The sequence below is a fragment of the Desmodus rotundus genome, chromosome 11 (genome assembly GCF_022682495.2).
Source record: "Desmodus rotundus isolate HL8 chromosome 11, HLdesRot8A.1, whole genome shotgun sequence".
NCBI lineage: Eukaryota > Metazoa > Chordata > Mammalia > Chiroptera > Phyllostomidae > Desmodus > Desmodus rotundus.
Genome location: NC_071397.1, coordinates 96,352,711 through 96,379,359, shown reverse-complemented (window position 1 = coordinate 96,379,359; position 26,649 = coordinate 96,352,711). Strand labels below are relative to the sequence as shown.

Sequence of the window (26,649 nt, the reverse complement as noted above, 5' to 3'; positions counted from 1 at the left end):
TCAGTGTAAAGAGGAAGGAAGGACCTTGACTTCCGTTTCCCACTGGATCTCAAGCACCTATGACAGCAACTGGCTTGATGAACATTTGTGCAACGGATGAATCAATCCATTGGGGGTTTTGTGGGGTTTAAAGGGAGACTAGAGTCTGAAATAAGAAAACTATTCTCTTTCTAGCTATAAAGAAAAACACCCCGGCCTGTAACCCGGGAAAAGGGAATCTGCCCATCTGCTGGGGGCTCCTCATGGAGCTCTGGAGCTCATGGGAAAAGCCCCATTTTGTCCAGGCTTGTTCCCACCACCCAGTGAGACACTAGCAACTTGCCCTAAAGTTTATTCCAAAGGCACATTGCGTTAATTGAGATACTTCATTACAACCGGATACTTTTTTGATTGCCATTTTCTATGCACCCGATAACTAAAGGCAGGACTGGTGGGGGGCCAGGACCCCATGCCGTTGGCACGCTCCGCATCACCCTCTGTAGGGCCATTCTCCCATGGATATTCACACTGGCACCGAAGGAAAACTCCCACACTAACCATCGATGCTCACTGCACAGCAGGGCCAGTCATGCTAATTCAAGACTAAGGAAAACGCTACTTCAGGGTCTACTATAGAGACCTGTGTAGGATTGAGCCAGAGAGACATTTTTCTTAATTAAAAAAAATCCCTTCATTGCTGTTTAGAATTGGCCCAACAGAAAATGAGCATCTAAAATATTTATCTAAATTATCATTAAATATTGAGTTTTCAGGAATTTTCAATTTTCTATAGCATTATACTAATTATTTGTGGTTTACTAAGTAGTTATGTCTCCTGGATTAGAAAAACATGCTATGTAATTCTCTCACTTGTAAAAACCAAAATTCTTAGAAAAGAAAGATCCAGTGTTACTGTCAAAACCGTGGCAGATAAAAAAAAAAAAAAGCTACTGACTTATGTAGGCATTATACACAAATCCCATTTCCCCTTTGGGGGGTGAAATGAGCGCGGAATATTTTTATGTAGGAGAAATGAGGGAAAACTCTTTACTGGACGAGAAAGAGTTTGTCATTAGAAGTACCTCAAAAAACCTCAGAAACAGAGGAAGTTTATATTTAATTTTGGGGGGGTGGCACACAGTAGAGAGTGAGCTCCTTAGGTGTCAATGGGCGGTGACAGGCCGTCCCAGCTCCGCATGGTCACCGCTGGGTTAAGAGAGCCAAGGGAAGCGCATCCCTAAGTTGAAGGGTCGTAGAGAACTGATTTAGAAAGAAAGTCAAGTAAATTAGGAAACAAAACCAGGATATTTCAGGGAACTAAACTGGAAGGCAATTTAACATGGATCTTAGCCTTCCACTGCATCTCCTTTTCCTTTTCCTGCAAGTCACCAAGTCCTGCAACATAAGCACTAAAGACATTAAGTCACGTGGGAAAAACAGTGAAGTGCGAAGCCCAGATCATAGTCCATCCACCCACAAAAGGGAAGAGAGCAAAGGAAGAGCGAGCGTGCCAGGCTAACGCAGGAGGGCGGGCGAGCACACAGCCGAGTGCAGGGCGCTGCACTGTCGGGGCACCAGATGCCCAAGGTGCCTCAAGTCACCAAGAAGCAAAGCGTGCTTTTCCTTTGGCACACGGACAATTTATTTTCACGCTGGCATCTGTTAAAAATTCACAGGATAGGTGGCTTGTTTCTTCAAGCCAGTTCAATAAAAGATGTTTCCCAACACATGTGACATTATGGTCACACACTGTGCCATCTTAGCAGAGGAGCTCCGATGACAAACACAGACAGTGATTTCTCATCACAAATAGGTGTCAGATTCCCATTTGGAGGGAAATAGATTTGGAGAATATTCTTGTTACATTTTAGTATCTCCAGTGTTTATCTGCCTGCCTGCTTTTCCTCACACCATGAGCTTCTTTGAGAGGACAGAAACTAATGGCCTGTACAAAGCTGTGACCCAGGCCCCCCAGTGTTCTCCCAGCTGTGCCATCAGGTGAACTGGCAGAACGGCCCCTTCCTTCCCTGCCATCACAGTGTCCTACAGTTGGAGACACAGAAGGCAGCATCTAAGTTCTCTCCATCCACCCGACCGAACCCTCTCAGCTGCTGGCCTCATCTATCACTGGGACAATGAGAGTCGGGGGGATAGCACTGATTACCCTGATGGTAGAGGGGGCAAAATATCCAGCTTTTCCTTACACAAAGCTTTTGAGTTTTAGCTGCAAGTCTGCTTCAGGGTAGAGTTCAAAGACAATCGCATGGATGTCGCTATGTGCTGGAAGAAGCAAAGAACTTTTTTTTAAGGCTTTCAACCCATGTCTCACCCGAGTCATTTGTGCCTGATGCTTATGCTCACTACTACCATTTGCACAGTGCTTTGCAATTCGTAACTTCCAGATACAGGATGGCATTTGATCCATGTGACAAATCCCTGGGACATGCCGATCCTCAGTTTACATGAGGAAGCAGAGATTTAATTAATTTTCCAAGGTCACAAAACTAGTTAGTGGTAAAGCCTGTGCCTAGACCCAGATTTTTCAGTTCCAAAAAACCAAATGAGACTCAAATGAGAAAAGCTCGTGCTGCACGTGGCCCTGGCCCTCACAGAGCTGTAGCTGGGGAGAGCTCAACTGTGAATCCCTGCAATAGGTCCCAAGAGGACTCAGGCTGCACGGGGGTGCGGGGCCCGGGCCACAGGGCAGCACTGTGACAAGTAATGGCTTCATTTATCTGTTCACTCGGCAAACCCAGACTCCAACACCTGGCAGGTGCCAGACTACTCAGGATTAGTAAAGATAGGCAAAGGGACCCCATGTTGGGTAGGGATGGGGTTGGGGTGTGGGTGACAAAGGGTGGGAGAGAAGTTTATATGACGATCCCCAGAGAGGTCCAGCATGGCGGGAGGTGGTGAGACAGAAAGGGGGGGCCTGGGTGGGATGAGGAAAGGCTGCCTAACTAAGCCAAGCAGGGCAGCCTGTCTCTGAAGGCAAAGGGAAGCTCCTCAAGGCTTCTGTAAGGGGAAGACACAACCTACTTGGTCTGTGGAGGCACCATCCGGACGCAGCACGGGAAGTGGGCGGGAAGGGAATGGAACTGCAACCGGAAGGACACCGAGAGGTTGTTGACAGAGCTCAGGTGGCCTGGGCCTGGGGTGAGACAGTGAATATCAAGCAACGGGATGTGTGCAAAGCATCCCAGGGGGGTGGCGGGATACGTGTCCACAGACCGTGATGCCTTATGTGGGGCAGATGCAGGAGAGAAGGCATCAAGGATGCCTTTAGCTTTGTGGCTTGGGAAACCAGGCAGACAGTGGTCTTCCACTGACAGCCAGACCCATAAGGCACAGGAGAAAACATCTTATCATCAGCGAGTGCACGCAACGCGCCATGTTGAGTTTACCCCAGATCCAGATGTTCTCAAACACTTCCGCTGGAGAATGAGGAGCCGGTTACAGGTGAGTGTTAACTATTAAAGACAAGTTTAAACTAGCAATTCAAAATATACTGCATATAACAAAATTAACAAAACTATGCTTCCTTTAAAATATTTAAAATTTAGACAAGTGATTCCTCAATGACTATACATCTACTTTTATTGTATGTGACACTTGTTTTTCCAGCTTTTTTGTGAATAGATCTCTTGATAGTAGACTTTGCCTCCATTGCTGACCAGCTTTGGCTTGGTCCACAATCCAGCCCAGAGACCTGAGGCTGAAGAAATTAGAAACAGCTTTCTAGATATTCTCTCTTGTATGTAACCTCCCATTTGAGTTCATTTTCATCTGTCATGGATTATTAAAAAAGGATCCTCAATTAAGGGCAGAGGCTAAATTAATTGCATCTGGGGTGGGGGTGGATTCATTAATTCCTTAACACACTGAGCGGCTATACTTACACAGCAATACACGAGGAAAGTGATATATATTCTCTCTTGACAATACCCTTGTGCTTGAAGGCAGAGTAATTTCATTTAGCGTGCTTACGGCACAAATAAGAACACCTTCATGTACAAGGGCAGCTGCAAAGGGAGAGGAAGAGAAAATTTTCTGACACCTGGGATACCCAACGAAACATGTCAGCACCGGCCCATTTACTGCCACACCTAAAGGGAAGCGAAAGTGCCTACAGACTGTGAAAACAGTGAGAAACCTTAAATCCTAACTGCAACTTCTTAACAATTGTCTTGGTGGTCTCCTCCACTTCTGTACTAACTTAATCTGTTCTTGACAATTAAGGAGTTAGGTCAATTAAGATACTAAAAAATAACTTCTAAATTAAATTTCAAAACCCATTTTTAGTGTAAAAAATCACTACAAAACCAGTTAGTAGCATTAAAAACTTCTCAAAAATGTTACTTATTTCCACCCAACTAGTTCTGGGTGATAATTAGCATGGTTTGGGGTGTGTGTGGCAGGGGGTGTTATCGGAGGTGGCCTCTGGATTCAGTGTCAGGCTTTGGGGTGGGGGCCCCGGCTGAGACAGACACGGCGCCTGCAGGGTCGCAGGAACGTGTCTGGGAGGAATGCTGGGCAGAAGTGGTGCCTTGAACGTGGCGCGGAAGCAGAACTACTGTAGAGAAACACTTTGTTTATGCCACAGCACATGACCTGCGATGGTAAAATCAAAAGAAGTCTCGCTGATATGGTACGCATTCTTAATTTAATACCAAGAAGCATTTCATTCTTTGGCTGTCTATGTTCCAAAAAGATTTGACATTTCTGAATGCGTGCTGGCTGAATTACTTCCCGTTGCCCAGCTCACTCTTGGTTGAACATGTATTACACGCAGGCTCTCTGGCAGATGGGGGTGGGGGGTGGGGGGGAAGAGCATAAATGTCAGTCAGTTCTGGCCCCCGAGAGCTCATTCTCATTTGTGGTAAGACCCTGGGTTTAGTTTAAGAGATTGTTCTTCTCTGCCCTTGGCATTAAAAAGAGAAAGAGGTGCCCTAAACAAATAGAATGCCTAGAAATTTGATGAGGAATTCTCAAAATACAGCATTGAAGAATAGGGATAAAACTATACCAAGGCAGTTAACATTTGGAATTAGTAGAAGAAAAAATATAAGAATAATGAAGGAATATTCTACTCGGTCAATCTATACAACATGTAAGTTGGCAAATTCATACTTTTGAAGTGCAGAAATTCTGACTGACCTCTTTATGGCGGCACACGAGAAAACATCTGGAAGAGACATGCAGATACAGAGACCAGACTGATGGTTGCCACAGGGGCGGAGGGTGTGGGGACGGGGCGAAAAAGGTGAGGGAATCGAGAAGTACAAATTGGCAGTCCCCAAAGCAGTCACGGGGATGTAAAGTACAGCATAGAAAATATAAAATACAGCCAATAATACCGCAATAACTATTGCGGGGAAATAGTTCCCCACTGGGAAACACCGGGGGGAGGGGTCACTCTCTGAAGTATGTGACTGACTGACCACTATGCCTACACCTGACACTAACGCGAAATCACACTGAACGTAAATGGTAATGAAAGAAGGTAAAAAAACAAATGCCTGCCCCCACCCGCCTCTGCCACACGCCTTTTCTGGATGATGCCACTATTTGTATCTAAACTTGGAGCTACTGATAAACCTGCCTGTGAAGGTGATATTCCAAACATGAGAACTTTGTTGGTCTCCTGACACACAGCTGTCAGGAACTAAGGCCGGTTTAAGTACTTGGGGTACAAAACTGCAAAATCTGCTTGTTTTCTCCTTGTCAACGATAGAGTCACTAACGTGACCTCCCCGGCTTGTCTGCCGTCGGTGCCACTGACACAGTAAGAGACGGTTCTCACTCGGGCGCCGTCAGCCTGCACAGTGTCACTGTAACTTTGTTTCAATAGCAGAGAGGGAGGGGAAAAGGCTGTCACACAGGTGGACAAGAATGAGGGCTGGGTGGGGTGGGGTGCTACTCAGACATGCTGTGAGATTTCACCTGGACCCCTTTTGCACGGACCCACAGTGACAGAATGGCACCCGAGAACTGCCTCGGGCGACAGAACGCACGTCCAGCACAGCACAGCCCCTGAGCACCCACTGTCTGCATCTGGGTCCAGAAGGGAAAGGTTTCAGTGGCTCTGCTTCCAGCCCATCTCTAGGACTAATTAAATCCTCATTATTACCTTCTAATTATTCCAACACTATGGGATTACCCCGCAGAAGTCCCTGCTGGCACACCAGCTGAAAAGGGTTAAATAACCTATGTTGACTCTGAGAACCCAGATCTAGTTCAGACCCTCAGAAAGCCACCAGCATTAACATGAATATTAACTAGATACCACTGTGAAAATTAAAAGGGAATTCAATTAAAAGGTTTTCAAAAATTAATTCTGACCTCTACATCTGCCTAAATAAATAAGCCTTCTTGAAATGTTTTTACCTAATTGCTAATCCAATAAACTAGAAGGGCATTTGCTAGCTTCATTAAGCTTAACATTTTACAGGGGTTAGAAATGCGATCATTTTGATGGTAATAATAATTATATTATTTATCTACTCCAATGGCTATTCCATATTCCCTCCAAGCCCTCTTGGAAAACAGAAAACACATTCATAGGCCATTTCCTATTGCTCTTTCCAATTTTAAAGATATGTGTGTTAAAGGTTAAGAAATGCGGATAAAACTAATCTAAACTTTTTAGCTACAATTTTCCTGTGAAATTTATTTCAGTAAGTTAAGATTACCGTCACTGCTCTTCTAAAGCTCAGACAGCACAATTTACACTACTTTGGGTTTTCGGTGAGGTGCTTTAATAGCAACTCTTCACGCCGTTCTATGAGGTCCGGAGAGAAAGTTTGTTTGAAAACAAGAAACAATGGCAAATGTGTTACAGAACCCTAAACTGAGGTTTTGTCCTTTTTTTCCCCAAAGAATTTGTGCTGCTTTTATTAGTAAGAAGCTTCAGTAACTCATGAAATGCAGACAGGAGAGTACGAAATCAAGCATCATGTTGGAGAGAGGGTGGAAGTAGTGACTACGATACACAGAAGAGTGAAGAGGCCAGTGACCACGTAAAGCGCTCCCCTTCTCTCTGTAACACAACGGCCGTCCGTACCTGTATTTACTCGCACGTGCACCTTTACAGATGGAAAATACAAAACTGCAGGAACTCCACTATTCTCATCTATATATAATGTGGGGAAATGGTGACTGATGTCCTTTGACAAACTCAACACAGAACCACCAGGTAAGGAGGACGCTGAGATGGCCAGGAGAGCCGCTGTCCAGGGTGTCCCGCCAGCCCACCGCCTCTGCGCACCACCTTGAGACGGGAATGAGGCTGGGCAGTGGCCAGTTTGGTTCAGATCCTAACGGACTCTGGTAAGTAGGAGGAAGAAACAGCACAGCCGGCATTCAGCTTCTCTGGCCGGGAGGGGCAGTGTGTCAGCACCGCTGGGCCCGAGGGCTGGGGGAGGGGGGCCCCGGGAAACAGCACCTCCAAACCAGGTAGGCTGTGTCTCCTGCTTTATGGTAGGTGTTTCAGGACAAGTGTGTTTCTAGGTTCCTTGCTAAAAAAATGTGTCTAACTATACAATCTTACTCTTAATGTTATTATTAAGATGATGAATATAAAAGAAACTGTTCAGTTTGGTCACTTTAGCACTTTGCAGTATAAAAGGCATGTTGTTATGTATCAAGATCTGTGTCTTCTGAGAAAGAATACATTTTTTTAATAAGATGCAAACTGGCCAATATATATTTTTTCTTCTCTGCATCTTTCATCATTTCCCTAAATTGGGGCGGCGGGGACATATAATTCTGAAGGCATAAAGAAGTTAAATTATGTTTTAAAATACGAGGTCAACACACTGGGGGACTTCCTAACAAGCGTTTTCCTAGACCTGCTGTGCGCTGTGCGTACTGTCGGCACATGTGACGTCACGGTAAAAATAAGCAAGAAAAATACTGCTGTTATTGCATCCAAGCATTACAGTGACCGTGTCACCCGCCACCAAAATATCTGATGAAATGTCATTACGAGCTAACATTTCTTCCTAGGTTTCAACAAATAACAGTCACTAGAAAAAAACCCTTTCTTGCTACCCAATATTTTTTTTTTCATTGTGAAAAATATATTGATTAAAAAATACAGATGGAATAATGCTATAATCCTGTTTGGCATTTCCCTCCTCCCCCAATTATAGTCTATATTCAATACTATTCCGCATTAGTTTCAGATGCCGGCTTGCTACCCAGTTGTTAAGGAAATTTAACTCATACAGGGCAAGGCATCATCCAACAGTCATTCTGAAATAAAAAATTTCCTGAACAGGAAACTTTTGTCAGGGGGTGGTCCAACCAACGAAAGACACACAAGAGATGTGTGTAATGTCTCCAGCACAGTGTTTAGAGGCAGTGTGAGAGGCATATTCATGAAAATAAATTCAGATTTAGCAAACTGTAACATTTATATCTGCTACTGGAAGGAAATGGTCATTATAACTGCCCAGATTGTTATGTATCCATTACCAGTTACCAAAACCATACTAAAGATAATCAGAGGAGAACAAATAGCAAACACATCAACCTAGTAGTTTCCATAGAGTGACATGGGAGGGAAACCCTAGCTTGTGCCTTGCTAATATATTCATTTGAGTTAAAAGTTTAACTATGTTTCCTCATTGTTGTTTCGTGTTTGACTATGGGTGTTCTACACTTTCACATTTCTTAAACACGTATCAGTCGGAAGAGCCCGGGAAGATGTTTTTGGAGGATCTTGGAGGGGTTTCTTCTTGTTAGTTCTTGGAGGTAAAGGTTAGCATTGTAGTACTTTCAACAGGGTGCCTCTCATCCTTTAACGCTGTCAAAAGGAGGGGAACTCTCCCAGCGGGGGTGATGTCACAGGGTACTACTTTGCAGTGCGGATTAAGTGAGGTAACAAACACCTTCATCTCAGCTCTGGGTCTGGCCCGGGCAGGCCTCGGTGCACACAGTTCCTTTAGTCCTCGCCTCGCCACCCGACCCCGGAACACAGCGCCGGGGCAGCTCCCGGCCAAGAAAGGTGCTTGGGGAGAGTTCCCTCTCGCTTGGCCTTAGTGCGCTTTCCATGAACTTCTGCAGGGTCTCCCAGAGGACCAGGACCGTATGAGGAATGAACACAAAACAAGCAATAATAGAGAGGGTGTGAGGTACAGGAATGATTTATAGGAGGTCACAGTAGAAAGTTTAGAGCAACAAGTGCACACATTACACAATTATTAAAACATAATTCAGTATCGTTAGGAAGCAGCAGTTCTCAAAGTATGGTCCTCAGACCAACAGCCTCGGCAACCCCTGGAACATGTCAGCAATGCAGGTGGTTAGTGTCCCACTTCAGACCCACCGACTCAGACATCTGGGGGTGTGGCCTAGCAATCTACTGCAACACCCTCTTCAGGTGATTCTTGTGCACCCTGAAGTCTGGAAACCATTAATTATTCCATTATTAAAACATATTGTAGTACTTTGATAAGGAAATGAAAGTATTAACTGTACATTAAATTATAATAAAAAGTTAAATATGTAAAGGTATTAGAAAATATCATTTGATTCCTACCAGTCATTTCAACACAAACGATGTGTAGATAAAGCTAATCCATCTTTTTGTTGGCATTATTTTCTAAACAATGTGCTACTGAATTTTTAACATGTAAAATTACTAAACCTTGTAATTCTAACTAGGAGCAATCATCACCTGTATAACTCATATAGAAATAATTATAAACACGAGGGGTCAGGAGCCTTTAAATATTAGCTACCAAGCCACCAACTTCTGCCTTCCAGGCGAGCGTGAAAGGAAGGGCATTGCAGGAAGGGCAGGGCAGGCCCGGCTAACCGGTGGGGCGAGTGGCCGGGCCCAGCACAGTGGGTGCAGCAGGTGTGAAAACCCCAGCCTCCCCTCGTCTGGGTTAAAACCACTGCACCACCAGCACCATGAGTAGCTTGACTAGCAAAAGGTCACAGGGTTTGCATATGTCAGACAACTGGAATGTTTGAGGGCTTCAGGAAAGTTCTTTTCTCTGGCTCTGGCACTAAGTAGCCTCTGAGAATGAGGAAATCATAAGGAAGAACTTCTAAGGCCCTTACTTTCTTCATTTGTAAACTGAGGCAACTGACCTCCAGGGTCTTTCAAGATGGCTCCAGTTCTAAGCTCCTGTAATTTTATAATTACGAGGTCTTACTATGTGTTTAAATTTCCAATATTACATGTCATGGAACAGTAACTGATCAACAGGCACACATGCACACACTCTAACACCTACTTCACTGGAACCACCACCCACATCGAAGCGTCAGCAGTCGCTTTTGCAGAGCTGGGTCAGCGTCCGACTACCGCAGTCACGCACGCACCCTGCTTTACGGTGCTAGGCAGACGCACCCATTCTTTGAATCTTGAAATGTATTTTGGTAAAATTTCACCAAGTCTGCAAGAAAACATCCTTCTTTTTTGTATTTATTATTACACGTTAAGTTCTTGTTTATTTCATTCATCTGATGAGGAAACATAATATCCTTTAAACATCATTCATAAGGATACGAATAGGTAAGCAAATTCTTACAACCCTCACCTCGTTCCTGTGGCATTGGGGACTGGCTCAGGGCGGGATGGGCACTCGACTCGGCCTGGCTCCCGGGTGGCTGCGGAGGCATCTGACTGCCTGCAAAACACAGGAGGGTGGGGGGTGAGGAACCCTTTGCATTAATGCTGCGACTGTGCAAAACCAAGACACAATTACACTTACTTCATCTTTATTCTCACAAAAGGAACGGCCCCCCGCACAAAGACAGAGCTCAAAAAAAAAGCACGCTATTTCACCCTTCTGTGTGTGCGTGTGTAAAACAACCAGGAGATACGCATAAACATATTTAGCAAACAATCTCCAGAAAAGTTCAGTTTCATACTGGGTGAGTTCCCAAACTCACAGACAAACCAATCCGGGGCTGCAATCTCCTGACACACACCTCGTTGCATTTGACAAAGCCCAAGGCCGATGACTTGAACTCGCCCTCTGGAGTTTCAACTAGTCTCCAAGTGGGAGGGCAGGCGCAGCGGCCACAGTATTCATTGTTACTATTTACTCAGTGTAGCAACGGTAACTGATGTCTAAAAATCCTTTGTTAATTAACCAGAGATTTAAAATAAACTTACAAGAAGATCTCCATTAGAAAATATAAAACACAGGACTACAAAATATAGTGCATATTATCACTCAAGAAGGAAATACTCTGCATCGCTCTTGGTCTTTACTGCTAATAAAGCAATAGCATCTATTCAGCATCCATTTGATTTCCATTTACTTAATGTGTGCGCAGTTGGTCTTTTCAAGCTATAATGTGAGCTCCTTGAGAGAGGAATCATGCCTTTTACTCCTGTAATCCCTCATTAGCATAACAAATATTTAATAAATCTTGGTTATTTAATGGCCCTTAATCTGAGCATGTGAATTAAAGAAAGAGATACTTATTACTTTATTAATTAAAGAGAGACAATTAGTCATTTGAAGGCAGGAGACAGGATTTTGAAATTTAAGAATCAACAGAGGTACTCGACGATCTCAACTCACTTTCTGACTCAGAGGCTTAGAGGCATTTCTTTGACTAAAACTACAGAATACAAAAGGCCCTTGAACTCGGCACAATCCTCAAGGCACGTGCTCTCACGGCATGAAGACCATGCTGTTTTACCCTCTGACCTCCCCCTTTGCTAAAATGAATTGGAAGGAGAGGAATTTCCATGTCTGTCCCCCTGGTGTGGAGTCTGTGGCCACACTAGTTCAAGCTAGTAACCGCGCTGACTCCACAGCACTCCTCCTCCACAGCTCTGGACAGTGCTACAAAGGACCGCGGTCAAGTCGAGGGAGAAAGGAATGCACTGAGACCACCACAATTCATCCTAGTGAAGGTCATGACGCCGAGCCGGGTGTCTACACTGACCGGCCTTGTGGGTGGGCGCTCCCCGGCGCTGGCAGGTCAGGCTGGAGCCCAGACCGGAAGAGCACCGTGCTCCAGAGTCTCTGAGACTGTCAGTCCTGACTGATTCTAATAACAGTTGTTATCTTCGGCAGCCGGAGAGGCGGGGAAATGATTTTCCTCTTAGCTAATAGCTAGAAATAGTTGTTAAAATATAACCATAAAAAAATTCTCAAACTGTTTTTGAAGGTTTAGGCTTCTTGCTTTTAGAAAAGAATGTAAAACTTAGGAGTGCATTTCTGAGCGCTCCTGGGCTCCGCGGCCACACTCATCCTGAATGGACGGCCACCGAGGCCACCAGGAGTAGTAACTCCTGCTGAGGCTGAGCCACCACGTGCAGGACAAAAGGCTGATACAAATGGCACAGAAGTTAACCACCCATCCACCCTCAGGCCTGTTTGCAGTCAATCAGCATTCACACCACCTAATCCAATGTAAAGTAACAAACACAACATTAAACCCTGGTCATCAGCTTGGCTACAGACACACAGAAGTTGCTGTGTGTCCGCTCCGGGTCATGTGCGTCCTATGAAATACCCCAAGGCCCCGATCTACAGCCCATTTAGAAGTTTAAAGCACTCTGCAGCCAAGTCTTGACTTAAAAATGTCACTGGGGAATCAGCTGCACTATGACAGTAAGTGCTGACATTATAACGATTGTTTCTGCATGACAGGCTGGATGCAGAGACTCCTAACAGTGCAAACAAACAGTAATTCTACGTTAAGAGAGGACACCACTACTTACAATATGCGTGCCCAAGGCACTGCTCAGATGTTCGGTATTTCAAATAAAAATAAAAAAGGCTGTTAGAAACCCATCTCATGAATTCATAAAGCCTTGCCCCATCCAAGCAGAGCTGCTGGTTGTTGGTGCAATTCTAAGACAAATACCTTGTTAAAGCCATGAGAAAATTCACTTATTAAATCTAAATCCATCTTTTAAAGACACACTCGAGAACCTTTCATGGTAGTCAGATTTGCCCAAACCATTTTAAATCCTACATTTGCTTTTACCCCTATCTTTCCATCAACAGTTTCACTGTTCCTGGGAAGTAACTCTACTCTCCAAAGGTACAGGTAGAAGCCAGTCCGAGTAGATGATGAATCGACACCTGCTTGAGAAACACGATACCGAACATTCATTTGTGCCCAGCTTCCATGTAAAGAAGACAATTCAGAGCCCTTTGCACCAACCAAATTAAATAAACACCTCCAACTCCACGGATTTGTATACGACATATGCTTGGGTAAGTAAAATCTTTTAAACATAGTTAGGTAATTTTTAAAAAAGATAATACTGCCATGCACAGTGAACAAACCAACTTTACAAACAGGCCTTAACACTGAAACCGTTTCAAAGAAAGCCTGTCCCCCCCCTCCCCTGCCCGTCCATGTCTGTAATGATGCTAATTAAGCACAATGGGAAAAGTTCCAACCCATGCTGTGAGCTGCAGGACACTTCACCACTTTATACCTACATGTCTCCAATGACCATTTACCGTGTTTTGCTGTGTATACTGCACACCTTTTTTGCCCAAATTTTTGAGGGAAAAATAAGGATGCGCATTATACATGTGTGGTACTAATTGTGTATCTATATAAATGTTATCCTTATGCGTTAAAAGTGTAACTCTAGAAAACAATAACAATATCTGTATGCAAAATAATAAGTCCCTGGAATACAATAATCCGTTTTACATGTAAATGAAAAATTTGAATTAAAAAATTAAAACAAAAGATTTTTCTCCTGAAAGTTTGGGACAAACCCGTGGGTGTGCAGTATACATGGGAGCACATTATACACAGCAAAATACAGTCCTTGGTACTTTTGAATCTCTGCACAGGTTTATACTGTGATTTTTTTAACAAAAAACTTTTTTTTCTTATTCTCCAATGACCATGTATATGTAATAGTGTGCAAGATTTTGCACAGACTAAAAATGAAACATCCATAAGTCACCTAAATTTGTACTTTCGGCTGAATTTCACATTTTACTTTGATTTGCAACCTGTCTATACTATGAGGTTTTATTTTAAAAAACGTGTATTTCTTTCTTTATTTTTCCAATCCTCACCTGAGGATATGCTTATTGGCTCTACAGGGAGGAAGGGAGAGGGAAAGACAAGACACACACATAGAGAAACACCAATGTGTGAGAGAGAAACATCGATCGGTGCAGGATCAAACCACAGCCTAGGCATGTGCCTGGACCAGGGATTGAACAGGCAACTTTTCGATGTATGGGATGATGCTCCAACCAGTTGAGCCACCTGGCCACGGTATAAAGCCCTTTTATTTTAATTAGTTGTAGACTTAGAAGTTAGAAAACTAGGACCCCTTAGTCCACCTCCCCTCGTGTTCTCACTGTGTGTAACCACAATGTAATTACCACGAGGAACTTAGCCTGACACAATGTTGTTAACTAAAGATCTCATTTGAATTTCACCAATTTTCCACTTCAGGTCTTCTTTCCATTCTAGGGTCTCACACTGCATCTAGCTGTTATTTCTCCTCACTCATCAAAGACCCCGTCTTTCCTTTTATTTGAGTGGTCTTGTAGGCTGTCCCTTGGTTTGCTTCAGTCTGCTGTGTTCATGGTTTAAATGAGGGTGCGCATTTGGGATGTGAACCCCAGAAACACCATGCCCTTCTCAGTCTGAGTGCATTGTCTAGGGGGTCCTGACACTTCTATGTGCCATTTCTGCTGACATTCCCCTGGAGTATCTGGCCAAGCTGGTACCTACCAAGCTCCTCCAATATAGGCTATACTGTTCTGCCTTTTGTAGTTGGTAAGTATCATAGAGGAGATATCTGAGACTATGTGAATCCCATCTCCCCTCAAACTTATACCCACTAATTTTTGCATCCACTGAGTATCTTCTTGGCAACATTTGTTACTGCGGTGTTTGCTAAGGGTGATTCTTTACTTCCCCTCTTTGCTTCCACATTTACTAACAGGAGTCTACCTCCTCTTCCTCCTCATTTGTTTGCGTGTTTATTAGACTATTTCTACCACTATAGGCGCGGGTGGCGGGCACACTACAGAGTGACTGCCAACGAGTCATACCCTTGTATAATCCCCACTCTTGACAGAGGGCAGAGCCTGTGACTTGCCTTCCCACCAAAGAAATAACAAAAATGATGAAGCATCACTCCGAAACTTGTTCCAGGGCACAGCGAAAGGGGTTTTGCAGGTGTCGAGTCCTGAACAGACTGACTTTGAAATGCTCCAAAGGGAGGGCACCCTGGATAGGCCTGCCTTTACAGAGGGCTGAGGCCTGCTCCATGCTGACAGCTGCTCCTGCTGGCCTTGGAGAAGGAAGCTGCTGGGATGTGAACTGAGCCACAAGGCAGGACAGGCAGCCTCCCCAGCCTGTGGGCCTCAGTCTACAACCACAGCAAATGAGTTCTCCCAAGCTGAGAGACCGGAAGTGGATTCCTCCCTAGCTGAGACTCCAGATGGGAACATGGACCACTCAACATTTTGCAGCCTCTTGAGTCCCGGAGCAGAGTACTCAGCTAAGCTGTGCCCAGACTACTCCTGGCCATGGAAACTATAGGATAGCAAGTGGGTATTGTTTTAAGCTGCTCAGTTTGTAGTAATGTCACAAGAACAGAAAAACTAATATACTCATGGACATTTATTTTATTCTATGGATTCAAATCCAACACTAACATTATTTTGTTGTCAAATTGTTCCAGCTTTGGCCATTAGAAGCTCCTTCCAATCCTTATTTTCTGGAACCACAAGATGCTCCAGGCCCATTCGTATTCTGTGTTTCCTGCTCCAACCCTATAATCAACACTTTTCCTAGGAGCCATGGTTCGTTGTACCAGAGAATGGTTTCAGAGACTAAGATCTGGGCCAATAGGTCTGCTCATTATTTCTGGGGTGTTATTGATTCTAGGCCCTCTCAGTGTACAGAGATTGGTAATCTGTGTAAGAGTAGGGACCCCCAAAACATAGAATTGTCTTCTGGAGGGTGGACCCCTTGTAGTACAGACTTATCCCACTAGGTGAGTATTCTAGGAACCTATCTGTATCAGTGTACCAGCTGGTGTTGGTGTGAGAGGCTGCATTTGGCTTCAGCGGAATCTTTTGAAGCCTCTCACAATGCACTTACCCATTTCATGGTGGGTGATTTGCGAGTGCACCTGCCCACACCACACTGAGTGCTCAGAAGTTTTTGTCCAAAATGGCATGATCCCTGTGACCCACCCTCCCTATTCACCAGATCTTGCCCTGAACGTTTGTTTTTGTTTCCCAGGATGAAAAAAGTCCTCAAAGGGAAACATTTTGCCGATATAGGAGAGGTGAAACAAAAAATGGCAGAAGCACTAAAAGGCAGATGGAACTGCCTTTTGACCTGGCAATTCCACTACTGGGATTTTATACCCTAAGAATCCTGAAACACCAATTTAAAAGAACCTACACACCCTGATGTTCGTAGCAGCATAATTTACACTAGCCAAGTGCTAGAAGCAACCTAAGTGCCCATCAGGAAATGAGAGGATAAAAAAATTATGGTACATTTACACAATGGAATTCTACACAGCAGAAAGAAAGAAGGAGCTCCTATCCTTTGTGACAACATGGATGCGACTGGAGAGCATTATGCTAAGTGAAATAAGCCAGGCAGTGAAAGACAAATACCATATGATCTGACCTGTAAGTGGAAACTAACCAACAAAACAAACAAGCAAGCAAAATAGAACCAGAGACATGGAAATAAAGAACAGCCCTAGCTGGTGTGGCTCAGTGGATGGAGTGCTGGCCTGTGAACCAAAGGGTCACGGGCCAGGTCCCCAGTGGGAGGTGTGTGAGAGGCAACCACACATTGATGCTTCTCTCCCTCTCTTTCTCCTTCCCTTCCATTCTCTCTGAAAATGAATAAATAAAATCTTAAAAAAAAATAGAACTGAAAGTAACCAGAGGGGAGGGGAGAGGGAGATTATGGGGGAAAGAAGGGGAAGGGTCATCAAGAAACATGTATAAAGGACCCATGGACAAAGCCAAAGGGGGGTAGGATTGAGGGTGGGAAGTGGGGATGACTGGGGAGGGGGTGTGTGTGGGGAAACAGAGACAACTGTACTTAAACAACAATAAAAAGCTGTTCTGAGCAGTGGAAAAACGTCTTGTAGGTGTACTGCATCAAAAGAGAGTACTTGGAAGGTGACTGAAGTTTAACCACATAAGAATATACAGTTTTTAAAAAAGATTTTATTTATTTATTCTTAGAGAGAGGAAAAGGGAAGGAGAAAGAGAAGGAGAGAAACATCCATGTGTGGTTGCCTCTCACGTACCCCCCAATGGGAACCTGGCCCACAACCCAGGCATGTGCCCCAACCCGGAATCTTTTGTGACCCTTTGGTTTGCAGCCCGGCACTCAATCCACTGAGCCACACCAGCCAAGGGCAGAATCCACAATTTTTTAAATAAATTCCAGTTTTTTGGGGGGGTCTCCCCTCATATGTACACTAGCCTGCACATACACACATCTGTATTTCAATATTTAAGTGTGTATGTGTGTGTATTACCATGAGTTTATGACAATACCTCTAATTCCAATACAAAACTAGAGGATACATTGTAGCCTTTTTCTTCTCCTTGTTTATAACTCCTTTCTCCAGTGGTAAGAAACCCAATTCTCAGTATATAAATCAATGTATTTGTTTGTTAAATTTTATTCCATATACAACGTAACTTCAGAATTACTAACCTATGTTCTTGTGAAAAACACAGAGCCAATTGTTAGGTGTTGTAATCCACTTTGAGTTCCCACTGTGCCCTCACTGGCTTTGTTCTGATATTTTGGGGATATGTGAAATACTTCTGTGGTTCTAAAAGTCGGCGTTCTACAAAAAGACACATGCCTCCTTGTCCCTGCTCTCCGCTATTACCATTTCCCCTTCTTTCCACTCCTTTGCTACCTGCCCTCTCCAAACAACCAATCTCAGTTTTGGTTTATCTTCCCTACGCAGTCTTTCTGCATAAGGAGAAGATACCTGCATCTTCTCTTACATTATCTTTTTCCTTACATAAAGGGTATCATATCCTAGACAGCTTTGGGGCTTTGCTTGGTTCACTTAGCAGCATGTCCTGGGAAGTACTTCCTATCAGTCTGTAACTTTCTCCTCAATTCTTCGTAGGTCTACACACTCCTTGTGAGTATTCCAGTCTGTCCAACCACTCTCCCATGGTGGGCACTTAGGTGGTTTCCAGCCTCCTGCATATGTATTTTTGAATTCTTTGAGGTCTATCTCAAGGGCAAATTCCTTGAAGGGGGATTGTTGGGTCACAAGGTCATGTTCTTCCACGTTTCCCTCCGTGAAGCTCTGAATCAATTGACATTCCTGCCAGCACTGTTTTGCTGTCCTACATGGGAGAGGTGGCATCTGGTATCTCCGACTTTGCATCCCTCTAATTCTGACTGTGTTTGGCCCTCTTTCACATCTGAGGACTGTTTCATCTCTTCTGATGAATTGTTTGGCCCTGTCTTTCCACCATTTCTCTTTCTGGGGTTTTAATCCTTTTCCCTGAAATTTTAAAGAATTCTTTACATGTTAGGAAGGTTAGCCCTTTGGTCTGGGGTGTGAATTGTGAACATGTTCTCCTAGTTTGTCACTTATCTTTAGATTTTGTTTATGCTATATTTTGGGGAAGAAATTTTTTTAAAAAAGTAGTCAAAATCTATCAGTCATTATTTTTATTGGGTCTGTTTTTTGAGTCCTAGTTAGACAGCTTTTTTTTGCAAAGGGTAGAGAAAAATTCACTCCAGTTTTCTTCAAGTACATGCATGGTCTCATCTTGAACTACTAGAGTTAATTTCTGTGTGTGGTACAAGATGGATTTCATTTGATCTTTGTGATGAAAACTTTTTAAGACCTACTTTTAAAGGATGATTTAATGTCTTGTAAGGCCAGCTCCTCAAACCCTGTTCCACTTTTTCTTTTTCAGTGTTTTCTAGCATGTCTGCTTTTCCCACACGAACTTTAGTATCAACTTGTCCAGCCATGTAAAAAATGGCTTATTGATATCGTCACTGGGATTACGCTGGTGTTATAAATTAACTCCGGGAGAATCGATGACTGGTAGGTTCATCCTTTCCAAGAACAGGAGATGTGTTTCATTTGTTCAGGTCTTCTTTGGTTTCCTTCAGGTACACAGAAGTTTTGCACATTTTATGTTAATAAAGTTCATTCCTAAGCATTTAATCTTTGTTGCCAGTACAAACGGGATTTTCTCCACTCCTATGTCTTTGAAGTGCTTCCTGCTTGTGCAGAGCAAGGCTAGGGCTCTTTGTAAGTTAAGGTCATAGCCTGCTGCCACTGCACTGAGTTCTTTCACAGTGTGGATTAATTTACCACCAATTCTCTGGAGCTTTCTGGGCTTACTCTTACATCACCTGAAGCAAGAGTCAGTTTTATTTCTTCTTTGGCCGTTCTCATGCCTTTGCGCTTTCTTGTAAACGGCGCCGGCCCGCCTCTCTGGAGCACGACAGCAAAGCAGGGAGACAGCAAAGCAGGGAAGACGGTGATCAGCCCCGTCCTGTTTGTATCTTAGAGGGTACGTTTCTCATGGCTTTCCACTACCTAAGACACCGGCTTTAACCTAAAGCACATACATTTTACGATGGTGAGACAGCATCCCTTAACTGCTATTTCCCTAAGTGCTTTAATCATAAGTGGGTATTGAATTTTATTACTGGTGATGATATTTTCCCTTAAATCAATTTATATCATATATAATATTAATGGAGTTTACATTGAACCAACCTTGCATTACTAGAATAAATCCCACTTAGCCATGGTGCATTATTTTCTTAATGTACTATTGGACTGTATTTTCTAATATTTTCTTTAAAATTTTTACACAATGGAGGTTTTGAGAAAAAATTTTCAAATTGAAAATAGCTTTAGAGAATTGGATCGAGATAATCAAACTAAGTATCTTTAGTAACAAAACACTGGGGTTTTCGTATGTAACAGAAGTGGGTATAAACAGACTACTATGTGTATTTTTGATAAACTGGCACACATCCAGTGATGTCTAACTTCACAGTGGACGAACTGAGACGGGCATGTATCCTGGCTTGGATACTTCATAGAGCAAGACGGCGGGGCAGCGAGTCCTACCAAGGTCAAGTCTACGTTTCTTACAGGGAACACGGTCTTACTAACGCTCCTGTAATTCTGAGGTCACTTCTCTGCTTGCCTACCGTTTGTCTCATCTCACCACACCGGGAGTCAGTCCCACAGGTACAGAGAACAGTCTGCACTGCTTCCTGCTACACCCCTGTACCAGACACACAGCAAGCATTTAATATATATTTGTTGAATAATAAATGAGTGACTGATTACTCTAGACACCAAGCCCAGACTAATAGCTAATTGAACCTTCATGAGTTATCAGTAATTGTGATCTCTTATCAGTTTAGATCAGGAAGTGGCGAACGTTTTCTGTAAATTGCCAGAGTAGGTATTTTAGGCTGTGCACGCCATATGTTCTCTGTTGCAACTACTCACCTCAGCTGTTCTAGTGCAAAAGCAGTCATAGACCGTATGTAAACAAAGCAGCATGAATAAAACTTTATTTACAAAGAGATGGGGGCAAACCAGATTTGCCCCAAAGGTGGTAGTTTGCTGTTCCCTACTGTAAATGATAACAATAGTGCAGAAACATTCAGGGACACTTACTCAAAAAGTCAATAAACATTAAATGGTATTTGTTAAGAACAATGACACATAAACCTGTCACATTCCTCTGTGTTTAGTAAAGAGGCCTGCATAAATAAGTATCAGTGAGAGAATCTGGGTTATGTCCTCTCTGAATCAGATCCATTGTAGGCAGCACTGGACTCCTCAGCACTTCATGCCAGCACAATTCTAAGACTTAAATGGCAAATGCATTTAGCAGGGAACTCTTCAGTTAAGTAATTACTTGCAGTTTTATTTTTCCAAACTCTTTGGACAGACCAAAGCAGGCAAATCAGAGCCATAGATCAGCTGCAATTGTGTAAGTGACACGCTAGCACTGTTGTGTTGGGGAATAAAGACCAGCTGAATAGCGTCTCCACATTAATCCTTTACTGAGGCTAAACTTCTCTGGGTCAATTCCTTCCTAAATTACTGCAGCACATAACTATAGAAACTCAGAACAAAAATACCAACTCTGAACTGCAGGGGCCTCTGGCGAACAAATCGTTTATCCCTTTTTAAGTAACACTGTGCTATATCTGTATCATACTGATAGGCAAAGAAATACCCAGAAATTCCATTTTTCAAAAGCTGTAGTGGCCAGAGAAAAAGCATTTCTTCCTTTCACACTGTTGCAGCTAAAAAACCAACTGACTTAGTGTGCAGTTAGTTATCCAAGATGCAACAGTGATACAATTATTCAGCACGGCCCATCTGGAGTGTGAACGACTGACGCTGCCTGATTCAGTTCTACTTCCAGGAACCCATTCTCCCTCTCCAATTTTACTACATTAGCCGACTGCGGGCAACAGTGGACAAAGTGAGAGCAACATCTGGATTGCAGTTCTTTGTCTTACAAGTTCTCATAGAAATCAGAGATGGTTTTACTTGAATGTAAAAAATGAACTAAAAAACCACTGAGTACTTCCTATGTACAAGGTAGGGGCAGAATATTCCTCTATTAGTAATTCAAGAGGATTGGCTTCTTAAAATTCACAAGAAACGACATGTTAAACCACAGCAACCTGGAAAATTTTGGTGGCCAATCTACTCACTAAGGGTATCCTTAGGATACTGGGGAATCACTAGGTGTTTAGTGACAAAGACATGGGTCTTATTCATAAGTTCCTTGAAATTAACAAGGGTAAGACAGGCTCATTTTTAGAAAAGTGAGGTCTGTGAATTTGTGTGAGTTAAATTATTAGCCGTGGTTGTTGAATTTCAGGAAGAAATGAGGAATACTTCCAGCTAATAACTCTACTATAATCAAATTCTTTCCCTGTAATGCTGCTGTAAAGTCAATATATATTTCATAGTTTTAGCAGTTAGCAATTGAATTATTCTTGTACCCTTCGAGAATTCTTGGTGGTGTCACTAACTTTATTGAGGAGTTTAAAAAAAAAACACATTATAAAAATTACTGCTACCAATTACAAATTTATTACGACCAAGAGCAACTTTCATCTCGTGCCTCTCTCTGATTATTATTTAATTCTGCTGCATCCGAAACTGAGACACTGGGCTGCTTTATTCTAATATATCCTCATACTTTCTTCACATTACAGAAATCAGCTCTCTCAGATCTTTAAAGCAGAATACGGGTTTCACCTGCCACAGATGGACTTTACAGGTCTTCTGGAGGGCCTGTTTCTTATACTCTGCCAAGCCCACCAGTAAGAACACCTAATTTCTTACCTTGGGCTGTACTCTTGGTAGTAGAGTCATTTCTGTAATCTCTGAGACACGCAGTACCAGTTTGGTAAGAGATGGGATGGGGTGGGTGGGTGGCACGCTGGACGGTGTCTATAGAAATCTTTGAGCGTCTGATCTAGGATGGCACCCACAGCAGTGTGCCAAGACAGGGCAGCTCTGCCATCCACACAGCGGGGTTCACGGGTTGTTCTCTTTAGTGACATAACGGTGTGGGAGAAAAATGAGTTTTCAATAATCGATACATGCACTGAATGTTCTTGTCTTGGGCATTTACTTAGATGAGTTAGAAAGGAAACTTGAATATGCTCCAAAGCAGATTATTTAAAATACAGCATCTGCTCAGGTTGCAGCGTCATGGTTAGAGTTAACAGTTTATCTCAAGTGCTTGGATACGGACTAAAGTACTTCCTATCATCTGGAGTGTTTCAAACAGGACCTCACTCTTACCAGGAGGTGCTTGTGTGGGGTCGGGGCGGGGGGCAGTGGGAGAGGCAGCTGTGAACAGGCTGTCAACACAGTTCTTTATTGTGAACGAACCCTACCTCACACTACAGCAGCACAAAACAGAGAGATGCTCTCCCTCCTGTGCTCGCCAGTGGGAACACAGACCATGGCCGCCTGGTCCCCTAACCCTGCCGACAACGCCTGAGACTTTGAAGACAGACCCTTCCATGGCCTATGGCTCCAACATTCATTCAAAAAGCTTTAGCTTTTCCTAAATCCTACCCAATAAGATACCATTTGCATGGAAATCAGTGCTGCAGAGGCGTATCTGGCTCGTGTACTTCTGCACCACTCCGGGAAGGAGGAAACTCCCAGGATGCCCTGAGCACGACAGAACCCTTGCAAGAGGTGCCTATCTTTGTTCTAATCGAACAAACAGTCCAACACCCGCCAGGTACATCTTCTCAACTAGTTCCTCTGTTGCAGTCCAAGAGCCTTGAGTCTCCTTATTAACCTCACGCTAGAGTCCAAGACGGAGCAGCTGCAGAGGCCCACCCATGGACAAGGAGGAAAGAAAAGCAACGATGCTACGTTCATTCTATGTAAGAGTTATGCCTTCACAGGTGCTGTGTGACAAATACCTTGGGGGTTTTTTTTGGTTTGTTTTTATTGCAAAGACCAACTTGTTGTAATACATCATTATTTTATTTAGCCCACGGGATCCAAGCCAACTTTTTCCAACTGCCCTCTTTTATTATTTAAATATACTGGAGTCACCCAACAGGCTTCATATGGGAGTCAGTCTAATGGTTGTGGCCTGAAACCTATCGGAGGCCTTCTGGGCAGACACTGTCCCCCCAGAGAACCTGAGGCTCACGAAGGCACCCGGCAGTGAGGGCAGGGAGTGCTCAGAACCCCAATCGTTAGACTTTGCTATGGAGGTCCCTACAAGCTTTGATTCACGATAATCAAACGTTTACATATGGAGAGTCTCCGCGTTAATTACAATGTTCTCAGTGTAGACTGTTCTCAGGTGGCCTGGGGGTGGATGGGAAAGGTGTAGTCTTGGATTCTGACTTTCTATCCTGCCCTACAATGTGGCTTAACCTGGCTGGCCACTCTCTTCCCAGGTCCATTCATTGTAGATGTTTGTTTGTTTTTAAATCTTCACCTGAGAGAAAGAGAGAGAAGCATCAATCAGCTACCTCCTGTATGCACCTGGACCGGGGACTGAACCCACAACCTAGGCCCATGTCCTGACTAGGAATCGAACCCGCAACCTCTCAGTTATGGGACAACGCTCCAACCAACTGAGCCACATTGGCCAGGGCTCGATGTTCTTTAGTGCTACAGTAGCTCTGCCGAAGTGAATAAAAACAGTTTCTTTGTGAAAAATGACCACTAAAAAAAAGATAAAACTTTAGGGAACTTCAGTCAATTTCAAGTGTGAAGATATGAATAGGAAATAGGTGATATGAGCAAAAATGTGATTTGCTTGAAAGCAGGAGCCACCTTCATCTTTGGGAACCCAAGGCTCCCAGGAGTTCCCCCTTACCAGTGCTGGAGATGCAAGAAATGCATCAACTACTAGACTGAAAATCTGCTCTGTTCAGCCTTCTGCTAAACACACACCATTTCCAGCAGCATTAAAGCTCAGAGGTACAGTCCGGAGGTCCTTGAGGTGAGGTGCAGAAGAATCTGCCTGGGGTGGGGGAAGCGTGCGTGTGTTCGGGTGTAACACAGCTCACCTGTCCTCCACCAGGAAGTCTCGCTCCATAGCACCGCCATTTACAAGGGATTGGCTGGTTCTGAACTTCACTCATGCAGAACACCAGCCACAGGCCGCAGCACAGCCACCAGCTCCATCTGCTCCCACCCTGCTCTGGGGGGAGGTGAGAGGCGGCGAGGGCAGACCAAATGGAGCAGGCAGTTTATATTTCTCTCACCAGGACAAATTAATAAAAACAAAACCTAATTTTACCCCACTCTAACCTATTCTTATTCCTCCCCAATATTTTTCCTCTTTCTAAGATTCCTTTTTTTTTGTTTGAGAAGCTTAATATTTGGCTGCCTTCTGAAGAAACGGGTACAGTGACAGATGAAAGACTTGCATGCATCGTGTAATTCAGAATACGGGAGAAAATCGACTGCTGTGCACTTAAGATTCTAACAACCTTGCAATTTTGTACAGTCGTTTCCCCTTCCCGTTCTTTTGAAGAAATCTGCTTTTATTCTGCTAATAACTAACCACAGTTGCAGCAGCATGGATCCGATTAGCAGTTCTTACGGTACAAAGGGGAGGGGAAGAAAAGCGGTGAACAGGGCTGCCAATTTGTCCACCTGGGCCCCCAGGAGGAAGATTAGATGAGGCGCCTGCCTGCTCCCAGTTCTCCACTGGATCGCTGCTCCACATGGACCGATGGAGACAGGCCTTTTTAAAGCCAAGGCACTTCCTTTCCTTTAATGAAAGTTTCACTTGCCTCCATCCTCTCTTGCCATAGATTTCTCATTCTGGGTCCCAATGTGTCCTCGCAACTCTCAACTGCAACCATGAACAGCTATGAAAAGTGCCACTCACGAACACTCACTCGCGTGGTGTCATTTCACATCTATTTACAATGGGAACACACAGAGAAGTGCTTGTGTGCCCCGCAGGCACAAGGGGCCACGATTTTTCCCCAGCCCGGAAGGTGGTGCACGTGGTCAGTCCGTGGGCATTTTCATGCTGTTTCTGGATGTGAGATAAGGTAGGAAGAGGTACACAATTTTGGAATTAAATATTGGAATTTGAGGAAAATCAGCACAGTATATATAAATCTGGGACCAACAGATAAAATACTGGCATTACAGGCAACACGGTTTCTATGTATTTTCTGTCTAGACATGGAATTGTCAGTTTATGTGCTAAAATAATATACTGTTTTTTTAGACTTTTAGAATTCACTCATTTGCTATTACGCAAAATATTGAGAGCTTATTTTTGTGATAAAACTTTTTTAGACTTCCAAATCCGTGGTATAAAACAACTTTTAAGAGGCAGAAAGCTACAGCATTGAATTATGCTGAAAAACTTAAAAGAGAAATCAAAGGTTTCTAACTGAAATCTCTATGGTCTTAGAGGCACAGCCAACACTTCACATGACTTTACTGTTTTTAATTTAAAGGGACTTGGGCGGCCCAGGTGGGAGGCAGCAGAGATGCTCTCAGGGGTGTGCCCCTTAGGAGCAAAGGAGAGCCAGGGACAGGGAGCCTGGGGCGGGGGTGGTGGGGCGCCGCTCTGAGAGTGCAGGACACACGCAGCGACCACCTGAGAGGAAAAACGCTCTGGACCACAGCCTCATGTATTCTCGGTCAACCCTGTTATTTCAGATTTTAAGTAAATGTTCAGCAAGTATGCTTTTGAAATATCTTTTTCACGAACAGCTGTTTTAACCTTCTTCTACCTGTCACTTCCCAATATCTGGAGCATATTATCCTTGTGTTGCTGGAGCCCGAGTCCCAGCCCCACCTAGTACTCCACCACCCCATGCTTTCCTGGCTGAAGCTGACACTGGCCCCTCGGAGAATGGGAGTGTTATCTGGGTAAGGACCAGATTCCCTCAACAGCCAGTTTGTTCTGAACGGACCATTTCCTTCCAAGACAGGGTTAGTGATGGAACTCTGCCACGTACAGCGTGCACCCACGTTTTGTACACAGGACATAGTATACCTATGGCACGCAATCACCATACCCGTGTATAATATGCACCCCTATTTTTCCCCTCAAAAATTTTGGGCAAAAAGTGCACATTATACATGGCAAGATACGGCATTAGTAATAGATATCTATTAAAATAATGAGGTTATGAAAATACTGG

General features: G+C 43.8%; 1 protein-coding gene across 9 annotated transcripts in view; it reads right to left on the bottom strand.

The window, feature by feature from the left end:
- ARID1B (AT-rich interaction domain 1B) overlaps positions 1-26,649 on the bottom strand; it is a 404,641-nt gene that overhangs the window by 79,464 nt on the left and 298,528 nt on the right. For all 9 annotated transcript variants that reach the window (XM_053914215.1, XM_053914219.2, XM_053914216.2 and 6 more), the window contains one exon: positions 10,536-10,625. In XM_053914215.1, the coding sequence (XP_053770190.1) occupies positions 10,536-10,625 (90 nt within the window). The remainder of the gene's footprint in view (positions 1-10,535; positions 10,626-26,649) is intronic.